The sequence below is a fragment of the Pyricularia pennisetigena genome, chromosome 5 (genome assembly GCF_004337985.1).
Source record: "Pyricularia pennisetigena strain Br36 chromosome 5, whole genome shotgun sequence".
Taxonomy (NCBI): domain Eukaryota; kingdom Fungi; phylum Ascomycota; class Sordariomycetes; order Magnaporthales; family Pyriculariaceae; genus Pyricularia; species Pyricularia pennisetigena.
The window spans coordinates 2,060,941-2,075,959 of record NC_043743.1 but is presented as its reverse complement, the minus strand read 5'-3'; the positions used below and the strand labels follow the sequence as shown (position 1 = coordinate 2,075,959).

At 52.5% G+C, this 15,019-nt stretch overlaps 5 protein-coding genes across 5 annotated transcripts; 2 read left to right on the top strand and 3 right to left on the bottom strand.

Moving 5' to 3' along the window:
- Nucleotides 1-289: 289 nt before the first annotated feature.
- On the bottom strand, nt 290-1,893 carry PpBr36_08549 (uncharacterized protein; the record flags this gene model as incomplete). The annotated part of the gene is made up of 3 exons (XM_029895678.1): nt 290-949; nt 1,071-1,562; nt 1,684-1,893. The coding sequence occupies 3 exons, from the start codon at nt 1,891-1,893 to the stop codon at nt 290-292; spliced, it is 1,362 nt and encodes a 453-aa protein (XP_029747175.1).
- Nucleotides 1,894-2,554: 661 nt separating this feature from the next.
- On the bottom strand, nt 2,555-3,777 carry PpBr36_08548 (uncharacterized protein; the record flags this gene model as incomplete). The annotated part of the gene is made up of 3 exons (XM_029895677.1): nt 2,555-2,989; nt 3,063-3,631; nt 3,714-3,777. The coding sequence occupies 3 exons, from the start codon at nt 3,775-3,777 to the stop codon at nt 2,555-2,557; spliced, it is 1,068 nt and encodes a 355-aa protein (XP_029746741.1).
- A 479-nt stretch (nt 3,778-4,256) lies between these two features.
- On the top strand, nt 4,257-5,552 carry PpBr36_08547 (uncharacterized protein; the record flags this gene model as incomplete). The annotated part of the gene is made up of 1 exon (XM_029895676.1): nt 4,257-5,552. The coding sequence occupies one exon, from the start codon at nt 4,257-4,259 to the stop codon at nt 5,550-5,552; it is 1,296 nt and encodes a 431-aa protein (XP_029747711.1).
- A 627-nt stretch (nt 5,553-6,179) lies between these two features.
- On the top strand, nt 6,180-12,423 carry PpBr36_08545 (uncharacterized protein; the record flags this gene model as incomplete). The annotated part of the gene is made up of 9 exons (XM_029895674.1): nt 6,180-6,295; nt 6,381-6,544; nt 6,589-7,477; nt 7,920-7,942; nt 8,030-8,103; nt 8,202-11,525; nt 11,601-11,677; nt 11,747-11,841; nt 11,903-12,423. 9 exons carry the CDS (start codon nt 6,180-6,182, stop codon nt 12,421-12,423), a joined length of 5,283 nt encoding a protein of 1,760 aa, XP_029747713.1.
- Nucleotides 6,863-7,778, bottom strand: PpBr36_08546 (uncharacterized protein; the record flags this gene model as incomplete). Its single annotated transcript, XM_029895675.1, has 3 exons — nt 6,863-7,243; nt 7,281-7,372; nt 7,772-7,778. The coding sequence occupies 3 exons, from the start codon at nt 7,776-7,778 to the stop codon at nt 6,863-6,865; spliced, it is 480 nt and encodes a 159-aa protein (XP_029747712.1).
- Nucleotides 12,424-15,019: the final 2,596 nt, after the last annotated feature.

Genomic DNA, 15,019 nt, shown 5'->3' with positions numbered 1-15,019 from the left:
AAAAAAAAAAAAAAAAAAAAAAAAAACGCCGGATAGCGTTTATGTGTGATGAGGTCTGATTGCTGATGATTCTTAAAAGAAAGAAAGACTTTCTGGGATGTTGCATACATACGATTCAAATGAGACACTCTATCCTGTATTACAAATTTTGCTACAAACATCGCCTGTCACAGCGACTCTAATGTGATCCAAGGTATTGTAAAAGACTGACTGACTTGGTATAGTCATTCGCAAGCCGTCTTCACTGCAAGCCAACAGTTATCCTGACATGGCGCGCCGTCCGAGTCCATCAGGGCAAGTGTTCCTCATTCATCACCATAGCCCCGAGCCCCAAGCACGAAAACATCAACAGCTTGGAGCAGGCCCCAAACACCTGCGCATAACCCGCATCTCCCTCGGTCAGCATGAGCGAGACGACGACGAACAGGTTGAGCGGGATGCGGAGGACCGAGTAGACCTGGGCCCTGGCGCCGTCGCTGATGAGCTTGCCCTTGAGCAGGCCCATGCAGGGCCAGTACATGCCGACGCAGGCCTCGAACGCGCAAAAGATCCAAAACGTCGACTGCTCCGACCTCGGCGCGCCCGAGAGCGACACGAAGCAGACGTCCGCGGCTCCCAGGATGAGGATCATGAGCGTAATGTACCGCAGCAGCCCGCGCTCCATGAAGACGTTGAAGAAGAGCGAAGCCGCCAGGCCCGAGGCCATGAAGGAGGCAAAGATGATGCCGTACGGTAGGCCGGCATCGTTCGTCTTGGCCGCGTTGAGGGCGGGCGACCAGAAGAAGACGAAAAGGTACATGGAGCCTTCGAACATGGTCGAGGCGAGACCCAGGGCTATGATCTTGGGGTCGGTTAGAATATGCGATAGCTTGTTGGTGTGGTCGACAATGACCTCGGCCTTGTCATCCTTTTTCTTTTCTTGTTTGGCAGATCCTCCATAGTTTTCAGCCTTTTGTTGGTGTAAATGGTTAGCTTTACTGTAAGTAAATTCGCCATGGTCTTAAAAAGACCTCCAGGCCCCGAGATGGTTTTTATTTTTTATTTTTATTTTTTTTTTGGCAGACACTTACCCATTTTGTGGAAATAAAATATGCCGCAACTCCAAGCAGCAGCATGCTCGTCACGAACGGCGCCTTGCGAGTCCCAGTCACGGCAACGATCCACTCGCTAAAGACGCCACTGATAATGGCAGTGACGCTGTTGAGCGTGCTCATGAGCCCAAACGTCCGCGAAAGGTCGCACCCCTTGTCGGCGAGCTTGCGGTTCTGAAAGTCGGTCACCATCCAGCTATCAAAGACGCTGAAGAGCATGCTAGTGCTGATGCCGCCCAGGACACGGCCGGCAAAGAGCAGCGGGACGGAGGGGATGGTGGTGAGCAGACAAGACGCCGTGTAGGCGGCGCAAAACAGCAGACAGGCGGCCTTGCGACCGTGCTTGTCGGCCAGGGCCCCAACAAAATAGCCGCTGACGGCACCCGAGAGGAAGCCCGTGGTGAAGAGCGTCGAAACGGTCGAGGCCGAGATGCCGTGCTCTTCCCTGTAGAGGGAGTAGAGAAAAGGGCCCTAGTTGGTAGCAGTTAGCACGTCATGTTGGACTTTATTTTTTATTTTTTTCCTCCTCTTTTTCTCTCTCTGCAACTAGGAACCTAACAACAGATCTGCAAGTCCATGCCATAAAACTCACCTGTAGCCAGTCAGACCCCATCACCAGACAGAAAACCACCAGAAACGGCCATTGCGAGGCGTCTGTTGTGTCGGTAGTCCTTTTTGTCTTTTTCTCACCCGCCTTGCCGTCTTTAGTTTCCGAGGTCGCCTCCTTTGCCTTGGGCTGGGCGAGGAAAAGTGCACCGCAGAGCCCAATCAAGGCGGCGAAGTTGATTTGATATGCGTCCATGCTGCGCGCACTACGGGGAGGCGTTTTGATAATGCAATGTGCAATATTCCTTGTATGCCTTGAGTATCTATCCGATTGAATCCAACGAGTCAAATGCTACCAGCGCAGACTTCTTGCCCCTCCAGAAAAAGAAACAAAGGTGCAAAAATAGAAAAGAAGAAATCTCGGGCCGGCCAGATGATATCGAAAGAGAAACAAATGGAAAAAGCCTGTAAAAGCGATTGTTACCGCCCCTAATGATGTGTCCTTTTGTTTGATGTTGCAATTATCCGTCCGCAAAGCTCTACCTAGGTCAGCACTTTGAGGACAGAGCTAGTCATTGCTGTCACAGAAGCCGTCTGAGGCCCACCCCTGCTGCATGCAGTTCAGGGGCCCTCTTATGTCTGTGCTCAAGCTTTCATATTCAACTATGGATGCCAAGATTCCTTTTTTTTTATTTTGTTTTCTTTAACTTCCTTCCATTAGTATCAATACTATTCGTTTTAAATCATTTGAACTCTTCAATTGGCATAAATCGGATTGCCATCATTTATTCTACTCTGTTCGCTCTACGGTTGCTTCTGCCGCAGAAGAGTTATCCGGAGCTCAAGTCGAATGCCACACCAAGCATCCTCTACTCCTTTACTACTACTCGCCATGCTTTTGTAATTTCACAAATGCTTCAAAAGTTCGACTTGCCCGACAGTCGCTCGTTCTGCACAATCTCAACCCAATAGTTGTCGGGATCCAGAACAAAGGCAACATTCTTCATGCGCCCATCTGTAAGACGCTTCTTCCAGTTGACCTTGAGGTCCTCGAGCCGCTGGCAGGCGGCATCCAGGTTGTCGACAGATATGCAGATGTGGCCAAATCCCTGAGGTTGATCGTTGCCGTTGTGGTAGCTAAAGTTCTCGTCCTTTTCCGTGCCGTGGTTCCACGTCAACTCGAGAAGGCCTTCACGGTCCGCGCTGTGCGGTCCAGCATGCTCATATCCCAGGAAGAACAGCGTGAAGCCGTTGTCTGGGTTGGCGTTCTCCTTGAGAAGCTTCATGCCGAGCACCTCCTGGTAGAACTTGAGCGACTTTTCGGCATCCTTGACTCTGATCATGGTATGGTTCTAATACAAATAATTGGGGGTCAGCAACTCTCCAAACGCCAATGTGAGAGACAAACTCGGAGGGAGAACAAACCATGCGGTAGGTCTGGACATCCGTCGTCGCCACATTCTCCGTCTCCTCAATCGATTTCTGCCCGATAATCTCGACCCAGTAGCCATCCGGGTCCAGAACAAATGCAATGTGACGCATGCGCCCGTCAGTAAGCTTCTTCTGAAACAAATAGCCCGCATCCTCGATCCTCTTGCACGCCGCCTGAATGTTGTCGACGCTGATGCAGGTGTGGCCGAAGCCGCGATGGGGCTCCTTGTTGCCGTTGTTGACAGTGTACGAGGCGTCGGCCTCAGTGCCGTAGTTGTGCGTAAGCTCAATGATTCCCTCACGGTCCGTATAGTTGTTGCCGCCCGACTTGGCCTTGGGCGAGTCGTATGCCATAAAGTACAGGTCAAACTTGGCCTCAGGGAACTCGAACTTTTGGATCACACTCATGCCGAGGAGTTCGTAGAACCTGACCGACTCCCTTGGATCCTTGACACGGATCATGGAGTGGTTGAACTTGTATTTCTTTGGGTCGGTGGTAGCTGCCATGGTTGCTAATCTTCTGGGGAGACTTTGACTTGCTGATGGTTGTGATAGTCTTGCTCCTATCGCCGCACGAGGGGGAAAGTGTTAGTCAAGGACTGAGGACAAGTCTGTAGCAGCACAGTTAAAAGAGGCATGTCATACCTCGTGAGGGTTGGAGATGGGAGGCTTGGAGTCGGAGTCGTTGTACTATGCGAATTGAGTTCATTGGCGGGGTCAGGAAGAGACTGGAAATCAATGATGCATTCTGGTTGATCAAAAGATACCAAGGAAATGCCCGCCCTGCGGGCTTCAGACGCTCTCCATCCCATCAACCCCACCGCCACAACGAACCAGAACCACAGATCCGATCTACTAGAGAACTGCTTGGAACTACGCGGGCAAGCAAGAACGCGCTTTACGTCACCTCAAAAGAGCTTGACTCGCGACCCTAACCCTCCCCGTGACAGGGGTATATCCAGATGCGCGCGCTAACAGGGGTTATGCGGGGAGCTTTCTTCGGACTGGTCCGAGCTCCAAACGGTTTTTTTTTTTTTTTTTTTCTGCCAGAAAAGTTGGGTGTTGACCGCATAGTGAACTGTCACGACGCGGCATTCCTCTCTCATCTTGGTCCGCATTTCCAAAGCGCCTCTTGATTGCCTTGTCCCAGCAGTGGGCCTATCATAACTTTTTAACCTCAATTCTCCCATGACAAGCTCTGCACCTCCAGCTTGGCTCTTTGGCGACACCCCTTCCCGCGCGGCGATCGACGAACGCGACAAATCGGTCAAAGACAAATCCGCAATGGCTCCCAAAAAGGTTTCCAAGTCCGGCAAGGGCAAGGCAAAGGCCGAGAGCACCGCCAGCCCAAGCCAGCCTTCTGCGCAGCTTCTCGATCTCGTCGAGTCGTTCCTCTCTGACTATTCGAGCAAGAAGGCCCTCGAAGAGTTCAAGCAGCACAGAGTGAAGAAGGGGCTTCCTAAGAGCTCCGGGAAGCCGGCAGAGACTCTCGTCGCTGTGTTCCAGAGCTGGGAGTCTAGTTCCAAGGCCGCCGCGCCCGTGAAGGCTGAAGATGGAGACCAAGATATGATGGATGTGGACGCCGACTCGGAGTCTTCCGATGCCGAGAGTGAGAATGATAAAAAGGTCGCGACCAAGCAGAAGAGGCCGTTGAAGAGGAAGGCACCCTCTAGCAGCTCGTCATCCTCTAGCTCCTCTAGCTCCGAATCGAGTTCCGACTCCAGCTCCGAGGACGATGCACCCAAGGCCAAGAAGCGCAAGGTTGCTAGCGCACCTGCCCCCGATTCGTCGTCCTCTTCTTCCTCCTCATCATCTTCGAGCTCTTCATCTTCGTCCGAAGACGACAGCGATGATGACGAGGTAGCAGTTGAGAACGACAGCTCCTCATCGTCATCTTCGTCGAGCTCGTCTTCGTCGTCTTCATCCGACTCAGACTCAGAATCAGAGTCGGACTCGGACTCCTCGTCGGAAGACGAAAAGGCCGCGAACGTTCCACTCCCCGATTCTGATTCCGACTCCGACTCCAGCTCCTCGTCCGACGATTCTTCCAGCGACTCGAGTGATTCCGAGTCGTCCGGCCCGGATAAACAGACCAAGAAGAAGAAGAAGGCTCAAGCCGAGGAGAAGAGCGGTTCAGACTCGTCCGACACTGTCAAACCCTCACCCCAAGTCTTTCCCGTGAGCGAATTTGCCCCGCTGCCGCCGGACCCTACCAAGACAAACAACCGCAAGAAGAGTGGCCCCGCAGAGCCCAAGAAGCCAAACGAGCCATTCTCTCGCATCCGCAAGGACATCAAGGTCGACCCGCGCCTGAGGTCAAACGCATTCAACCCAGCAGACGACTGGGGACGTCAGGCAAATGAAGACCTGATCGTAACCAGAGGCAAAGGGTTCACCAAGGAGAAGAACAAAAAGAAGAGGGGGAGCTACCGTGGTGGTCGCATCGACACTACTGCCCGTAACGGTATCAAGTTTGACGACTAGCTCGACTGCGGACATGGAGCTGATATAGATAAGACTGGTTAATAAAAACAAATGGTTGATTTACGGACTGGACCACGAGGAGTGGGCGTTGGAAGTGGCTTTGATCAAGTTAGTTTAGCATGTCCGATTTTTTTGTTTCTTTTTTGAAAAATGAAATCAAAATAAAAATAAAAAATCAAAACATGATCAATGAAATGTGTTTCACCCAATTGAATAGGTAATGGCTGATTGATGCATTACAAATGTTAGGATGTTAGGATGTTAGGCTTGAGCTGCTTCTGGTGCTACTTGAAAAAGAATTGACTGATGTGCTTGGTATTTTCCTTACTTCGGTTGGCCAGCAATGTAGTTGACAAAGACTTGACTATAATTGGCTTGGTCGCTAGATTGCCTACGGTAGCTGGCTTAGCTGCGACGTTGCGTCTCCAAGGTACATGAGACGATGTAAGAGGTGTGGCATGGTACTAGCGAGCTGTCGTTGGTGTAGCAGTGCGTCCCACCTACCCAGGTGATTCGTACCTTGCGTGATTTGGTATAAGAGCATCCGAACTCCTGCGAGCTGCCTGCGGAGGAGTTCCTATAGCTTTTGAACTTTGATCGTCGTTTACTACCCGAAACTTGCCCAAGATGTCAGGGTTACTTGGATTTATTAATCGGAATTGGGTTCTTGTGGCTGGACCGACGCCTGTTCCCAAGAGCGACAATGCTCTCAAGTTTGGAATCCTCGGTGCTGCCAATATTGCGTGAGCTGCATCATTGATTTTTTTTTTTTTTTTATGTTCATACCTCAAAAGAGCAGTTGGAGCTGACAATTAAGTTGAAAAAAAGGCCTATGGCATTAATTGGGCCAGCCCAGACTCACGCTGGAGTGGTGATACAGGCCGTCGCTGCAAGAGATAAAAAGAAGGCTATAGCTTATGCCAAGAAACACGGGATTCCGCAGGTCATGGATAGCTACCAAGGCATGCAAATCTACCCTAGGTCTCCCAGGAGTAGTTGATAGTCCGAGTAAATAACTGACGCCAGAACTGTTAAGCAATCCTCGATGACCCTTCTATCGATTGTGTTTACAACCCTCTGCCAAACGGCTTGCACTACGAGTGGACGCTTCGCGCGCTCGCGGCAGGCAAGCATGTCCTGCTAGAGAAGCCATCGACGGCGACGGCGGAGGAGGCCGAGATACTCTTCAACCACCCGCTGCTGCAACAGAAACCCAAGGCCCCCGTGCTCATGGAGGCCGTCCACTACAGGCTGCATCCGGCATGGTCGCTGTTCATATCGTTCGTCGACCCGCCCAACGTCGTGCACGCTCAGGCCATAACCAAGTTCCCGCGATTTCTGTTTCCCGACGACGACATCCGGTTCACGTACTCGCTCGGGGGCGGGACGACGCTCGACCTGGGCACATACGGCGCGTCGGCGGTCCGCGTCATCTTTGGTGGTGCGCTGCCCGAGGAGTGCACCGCCGCGCACATGAAGCCGTGTCCGGCGCCGCGTGAAAAATGCGACGAGGCGGTCAAGGCGACCTTTCGCTTCGCCAACGGCGGCACGGCCGACATCGAGGCCACGCTGCGCGGGTCGCTGGCCGACCTCGTCGACATCTCGCCGCGGGTTTGGGCGACCCACCGACCCGTCGAGGTGCCGGACGCTGCCCTGCCCGAGAACCAGGAGAAGATCAGGACGCGCAAGGTCTACATGACAAACTTTATGGGTCCGTCAATATGGCACCGCATCGACGTCGAGGACGTCTACGTGATCCGGGAAAAGGCTCCCGGTGGGATCGAGGGCCCGCACGACGAGAGCAGGCGGACCGTCAAGAGCTGGACTGAGAAGAAAAGCGTCAAGGGCTACACCTGGGCGGACGTGGGTGTTGAGGGGAGAGGGGATTCGCCTCAGTGGATGACGTATCGGCATATGCTTGATCAGTTTGTCAGTCGGATAAGAGGAGACACAGGCTCTGGTTTGTGGATTGAACATGATGACAGTGTGATCCAGGCACGCATGTTGGACATGATGTACGAAAAGTCAGGTTTGGGGTTGAGAGAAACCAGTACTTTCAGATTGTAGACAGAAGCAAGTGAGCAAGTTTTTTTTTTTTTTTTTTTTTTTTTTTTGTCAATGGTACAGTTTACTGTTTGTTGGTGTTATCAATCAGAGCATCAACATCATCTCAACACAGTCAAGCTTGCATTCTGTGGGCCACTGAGTTCTCGACTTACCCTGCATTTCAATCAGCCAGCCTTTAACATCACCTCACCGCCCGCCCAGACAGGACTTTTCCCCTGGGCAACCTAACAACCCAGTGGATCCTAACCGTTATCGGAGTCGGCAGAAAAACATTTTTGCCCCTCCAATTTTTCCTTGCAGGTCATCAGCCCCGCCGACGCGATGTAAGTGAGGTTGGACATTGTCCTGGCGACTTACGGCTGTTTGGGACATTCGTCCTCGTCCACTGTCCTCGTTTACAATCAAAATAGACGCAATGCCGCACGAGGTCCTGATTGGAAGCGATTGCTTCACTGCCCCAGAGGCAGACAAGCTCGTGGACCTGGTATGCATCCTATAATTTCTTTTGAATTTCTCAGGTCCTCCAATGAGATGGACTATGACATCTTCAAACAGGGTGACTAACGGCTACTCTTTCACTAGTGCAACAAGAAGAGCGGCGCAGTCGTCAAGTTCATCCACGGACAAAGGGTATACTATGTCAACTTGAAGAACCCCAAGGGTGACGGCAATGTTCTCGCCAAAGTTGCTCGTCTGCTTCAAGTCGCCGATGGGTCGCCCGCAGCCCCGATCAGCCACGATGGAGAGCATATCGAACTATATATTACCCCTCGCGGAATCAGCCCTTGGTCCTCGCAGGCCACAGTCATATCGCACGTTTGCGGCCTGAAAGACGAGGTCGAACGCATCGAACGTGGTCGCATCGTTAAGGTCGGACTTGCCGACCCCGCGAACGCCAATGACAGCCTAGAGTTCCGCGATGTCATCTACGACCGAATGACCGAAAACCTGGCGCGGGAGCCGCCATCACTGGAAGAAATGTTTGGTGAGGGAGAACGGTCCCCATTGGTTACGATCAACATCTTCACCGAGGGCGGCGATCCCCTTGAGGTTCTCAAGGCATGCAATCAGAAGATGGGTCTGGCTCTTGATCAGTCGGAGATGGAGCATCTGGTCGCCCAGTACACCAGACTTGAGCGTCCCCCTACAGATGTCGAGCTCTTCATGTTTGCCCAGGTCAACTCGGAGCATTGTCGACACAAGGTCTTCAACGCCAGCTGGGTCATCGATGGCAAGAACGAGGATACCAGTTTGTTCCAGATGATCAAGTATACCCACCAACAAACCCCTGACTTTACCGTATCGGCTTATTCCGATAACGCTGCTGTCCTTGAGGGTAACATGGCCAACTACTGGTCCCCTGACTACGAAACTGGAGTTTGGAAGGCCGCCAAGGAGCTGCAGCACTTTGTCATCAAGGCCGAAACACACAACCATCCCACTGCCATCTCGCCCTTTCCAGGTGCCGCCACTGGCGCAGGCGGTGAGATCAGAGACGAGGGCGCAGTCGGTCGGGGATCTGCGCCCAAGATGGGCTTGTGCGGCTTCTTTGTCTCAGACCTGAACATACCAGGAGCAGTCCGGCCGTGGGAGGTGGACATCGGAAAGCCTCACCACTATGCAAGCAGCCTGGATATCATGCTGGAGGGCCCAATTGGAAGCGCTAGATTCTCCAATGAGTTTGGCAGGGCGTGCCTCACTGGGTGCTTCAGGACTATGCTCCTCAACACTGCCGGCGAAGGTGAGACCCCGGAGTGGAGAGGTTACCACAAGCCCATCATGCTGGCAGGTGGTCTGGGAACCTGCAGGCCCCAGCTTGCTCTCAAGGAACCCACTATTGTCAAGGAGAACGCCTGTGCGATAGTGTTAGGTGGGCCGGCCATGTTGATTGGTCTTGGAGGTGGCGCCGCGTCCAGCAGCGCATCAGGCGAGGCTAGCGCCGAGTTGGACTTCAACAGTGTGCAACGCGGTAACCCTGAGATGGAGCGCCGCGCCCAGATGGTCATTGACGCCTGCAACTCGTTCGGCAATGACAGTCCGATTGCATTCATTCATGACGTCGGTGCTGGAGGTTTGTCCAATGCGCTGCCGGAGCTTGTGCGGGACGCAGGCTTCGGAGGCAAGTTTGAGCTGCGTCAAGTCGATTGCGTTGACAACAAGATGTCGCCATTGGAGATCTGGGCCAACGAGTCGCAGGAGCGCTACGTATTGTTGGTTAACCCTGAGAACCTGAACAGATTCACCAGAATCTGCCAACGAGAGAGGTGCCCCTTTGCCACAGTCGGTACCGTGCTGCCCAAGGACTCCAACGGGCAGGCAAAACTGATCTTAAGCGACCGCGATTCCGCCGAAAACCCGTTCCCCATCGATCTTCCCATGGACGCGCTTTTCCCGCCAGGACGCAAGCAGACTCGCAAGGACGACACTGTCAAGAGGAACCTTGCCAAATTCGATTCTGCGGCAAGCCTGGAAGAGAAGTATGGTTCCATGAAGACCGGAGAGGCAATCGCCAAGGCAACCGAGCTCGTCTTCAAGTTGGCAGCCGTTGGCTCGAAGATGTTCCTCATTACTATTGGTGACCGCACCGTTGGTGGCTTGACTGCCCGGGACCAGCTTGTTGGACCATGGCAGACACCTCTTGCTGATGTCGGTGTGGTTCTCACCTCGTTCTCCACCAGCGACAAGACGAGATATGGAAACGCGGAGGCAATGGGTGAGAGAACGCCGCTGGCTCTGATCTCGCCCGCTGCTTCGGCCCGCATGGCCGTCGCTGAGAGCTTGATGAATCTGTGCGCAGCAGATATCCAAGTGGATGCCGACACAAGGGGTGATCTCAGGCGGGTGAAGCTCTCGGCGAACTGGATGGCAGCTGTCAACACCGAAGGCGAGGGCGCCGCACTCTACGAGGCAGTCAGGGGTATTACCATGGACTTCTGCTCAAAACTCCGCGTTTCAATCCCTGTCGGCAAGGACTCAACATCGATGAAGGCATCATGGACCGACAAGCAAACCGGCGACTCCAAGAGCGTGACTGCCCCTGTGTCGCTCATCATCTCTGCCTTTGCGCCTGTGGAAGACGTACGAAGGACTTGGACGCCACAGCTTCGCCGCGTCGAGGAGGTTGGAGAGTCGGTGCTGTTGTTTGTCGACCTCTCCGAGGGCCACCAAGCCATGGGCGGCTCAGCATTGGCGCACACCCTGGGTAAATTGGGAGATGAGGCTCCTGATGCTCGCTCTACCAAGATGCTCCTTGACTTCTTTGATGCGGTGAACCAGCTCCACGAAGATGGCTGTGTACTATCCTACCACGATCGATCCGACGGAGGTCTTCTCACCACGGTAGCTGAGATGATGTTTGCCGGAAGGTGTGGAGTCGACATTGAGATTGATGACCTCGTGAAATCGGGATCTACCAAGGACATTCTTGATGCGCTGTTCAACGAGGAACTCGGCGCTGTATTCCAGGTCCGCAAATCTCACGAGAAGCGGTTCAAGGAGTGCTTTGCCACGTGTGGGCCGCCCAAGGGCCTCATCAAGAAGATTGGTTATGCGCGCTCAGCTCCGAACCAGTCTCTGACAATCAAATACAGTGGCTCTGAACTGATCAGCCTTGATAGGGCTGAAGTGCAGCAGTGGTGGTCAAGCACGTCCTATGAGATGCAGAAGCTCAGAGACAACCCAGCCTGCGCCGAAGCTGAGTTCGCCACTATTGCCGACTCAAAGGATCCTGGATTGTCTTACAAACTGACCTACAACCCAGCCGAGGTCAACATCATGCCAATGATGGCCAGCCTGAAAGGCCTGGTTACATCCCGCCCCAAGGTAGCAGTGTTGAGGGAGCAGGGTGTCAATGGGCACGCCGAAATGGCTTTTGCCTTCTCGGCTGCTGGCTTCGATGCAGTTGATGTAAGCCGTTGGCCCGGCATCCCCTGTTTTGGTCGATCTCGGTCAACTACGATGCTAATATTCAAATCCATCCAGGTACACATGTCAGACATTATCGGTGGCCACTCGCTACAGGAATATGCCGGTCTGGCCGCCTGTGGAGGATTTAGCTTGTGAGTTTATTAAGATGCAGTTTGCCAGGGTAGACGCCGAGAACTGATGATGCTAATTCTCTATCCCAGCGGTGATACGCTTGGAGCCGGTCAGGGATGGGCCCAATCCATTCTCACAAACGAGTCTGCCAGACAAACATTCCAGGACTTCTTTAAGCGACCTGGTAAGGATGAGATCTCTCCTCTTGTGCGTGCGTCATTTGAGCTGACAGAACTATTATCTAGATACATTTGCTCTTGGTGTCTGCAACGGCTGCCAGATGCTTTCGACTATCAAAGAGCTCATCCCCGGTACTCAAAACTGGCCCAAGTTCGTTGACAACGCCTCAGAACAGTTCGAGGCTCGTTACTCCATGGTCAAGGTTGACTTTGGAAAGTCGTCGGTGTTCTTTGACGGTATGTCGGGATCTAGACTTCCCATTGTGGTGTCACACGGAGAGGGTAGGGCTATGTTCGCGGAGGAATCGGCGATGCACTCGCTCGCCAACGCAGGTCTCATCCCGCTCAAGTACACCGACAACTATGGTGAGGTGACGGAGAAATACCCATTCTCGCCCAATGGCAGCCCCATTGGAATCGCGGGTGTAAGCAGTCCTGATGGCCGGTTCGTGGCTATGATGCCGCATCCCGAGCGGACCATTATGGCCGATGCGTGCAGCTGGGCTCCAAGGGAACAGCTCGACCAGTGGGGTCAGTATGGACCGTGGTTCAGGATGTTCTTGAACGCGAGAAAGTGGGTTGGTTGATAGACTGACCACCTTATTGGAGTCTGGAATCAGGGGTTGGGAGGAGTTTGGGAAAGGGTAAAGGTGGGTAGGTATACTGTTTACATCGGTTTGGTCTTGGCTTTTGATATTGTATAGATTCGCGGAGTCTTATATCCACAACATCACTCGTAACTCTTCATCGTCATCGATGGTGTGCCGTCGCCGCCCTGCATAGTGACCCTATCATGACACGCTCTCTCATTAATTTGAGAAAACTTGCGTATGAAATGCTTCATCTCTCGAACATGAAGATCATAGTCTACAGATTGGCCGGCCCTTTGAAGATATCAGTACCAAAAGAGTAAGGATTGCCGTGACTACAGTAGGCTGGATTGGGCTACAGATCTCGTGTGCAAGGATTTGTCAACCTCCTGAAGCTTGCAGCCAATTACTACCAACAGCAAAGGTGGAGGTTGCCGTAAATTCTCTCATCCTCCAAATCGGGAAATCTCAGGCTGGGGCAAATCATACTCGCAAATGCCGAATCTATAGAGATAAAGACAAGGGAGCCTGTCTGAGCCCACAAGAAGGACGAGAGAGGGAATGTTTTTGTGTGCAGTACGAATCAATGGGCCGATATCCCGGCTACGAGCTGATGTACTATGTACCTCGTAGGTGGAGGCGGAGCAAGCGCCCCCTTTTTTTCTTCTTTTTTTTTAATCCCATCTTGAGCTTATTCTACTGTACAGTATCACTTTTCCAGGTTCAATCTTAGCAGCGCAGGGATCAGACGGTCTTGGATGGACTTTACTGTTACATGTATGCGCATGGCGGTGAAATGGACCAAGATGGGCAGATGTTCCCTGGCTTCGGGATGTGGAGAAGTCGGGCATCATCCGAAAGGGGGATATGATACCAACAGAAAGAGAAGGAGAGAAAAAGGGCAAGCGGCAGCCTGCACGAGTCCCAAAATGGGAAGAGCAAGAAGCGGGGGAGGAAGGACCAAGTTGCAGAGCAGTTCACAAGTGATTCCGAAGTAGGTAGGTAGACATCTCCTAGCGCGTGCTCAGAAGGATGCAGCAAAAGCAAGGAGCTCTTGAAGAGAAGAAGAAGAAGAAGACGAAAAAAGAAAAGCGATAGTGTAGCACAGGACAACGCAAAGAGGAAATGTGGGGGACCACGAAGCAAAATCAAGAAGCTTGCTCCCAAACCACACGCCCCCCCTCACTATCATTATTGCATGGCCAACAAACAAAACAAGCCAGGTTTTCCCAACAGGAGTGGAAGCAGAGGTGGAGAACAAAAATGTCGAACAACAACAAGGGCTTTGCTTGATTTGGATTTTTACTTTGACGCCCGTGGGAGCCTGCGCGGGTGTTTTGACTTTGGATGCTTGCCCCCCCAAAACCAGACCATGCCGTTGTACGGGCCAGCGGAGAACCTCTTTCCCTCACCCGGGGTACCTACAGCGATGCTGCAGAAACACAAGCGGTAACCAGCAATTCACGGTAGAAAGATGTCTGAGTTGAAACGAGGCAAATGCCGTCGCTTAAGCAAACTTGACCGCGATCTTCTTCTCTCTGGTCGAAAGAAGAGGAAGACTCGAGGAAGCATTCGAATCATCTGGCTGCTTGTTCCTTCGGCTATTCTGTCCGGCTGGCTACCTTTACCATGGCGAAGTCGCAGTGACTCCGGTTTCGGCGTACATGGCCAGCTGCTCCATACATTCAAGGTACTCTGCCGTGTACCGTGTACCTCGAGTGACAGGTCGCAAAAACCGCTCGCCCATCCCTGGCATAGACAGCAAGAGAAAGGGGGTGTGTGCATCATGCAGACTGACAATGCAGATCCTGCCCCAGGAAATTTGTTTCTTACGGTACCTACCTTTTTTTTGTGCCAGATGTGCGAAATAGATGGACGGCATTACTTTTAAGAGTTGTGCAGGATCCATGATGCGACCTGGTCTGCGACCCAGCCGGGATGATGGACGAAGTCACTATCTAACCCCCTTCATCAGCAAGGAATGGTCACTGCGGGACGGGGTTGGTACGCTCTAAGGAAGTGCTCGTCTTTTTGACAGCATCCACGCATGTAAGCATACTATCACTGCTACCATAATACATCTCCGCCGGATCAGGCTTGAGCCGATGCAGTGGACCAAGAAAAGAAAAAGAGGAGGTGGGTGTTGGGGGCTTTTTTTGGCTATGGTGTCTGCTACCATCTCGCTATTACAGCAGTGTAATGATTTTTAGTCCCTCTTCAAAGATGTTTAATTCCAGGAACCGAAAGATGGCTCATTTTGGAAGCTGGTTTTGGTGCCGAAAAAAAAATGACAGCTCCTGTGGGGCGAAGAGCTAAGTGAGTACAACCACGGTCTCTGTTTACTTGGACTGAACGGGGCGCCTTGTCTCCTGGCACTTGCGGTCTGTAGCGAACCCAAGGGATGCTGCCCATGGCTTCCCGATGATGTCGTGCGTATCTGACTGAACCTGGCATTGACTGCAATAGAGACCCACGTTTGTCTGTTGTACGCCCACAGATATACATAGTGTACATACAATGTGCAATACTTGTGAAGGATGGAGTAGATGTATGAATGAAGCTTCCCCTAGTTGGTGCAGCTTTGGTCCACATT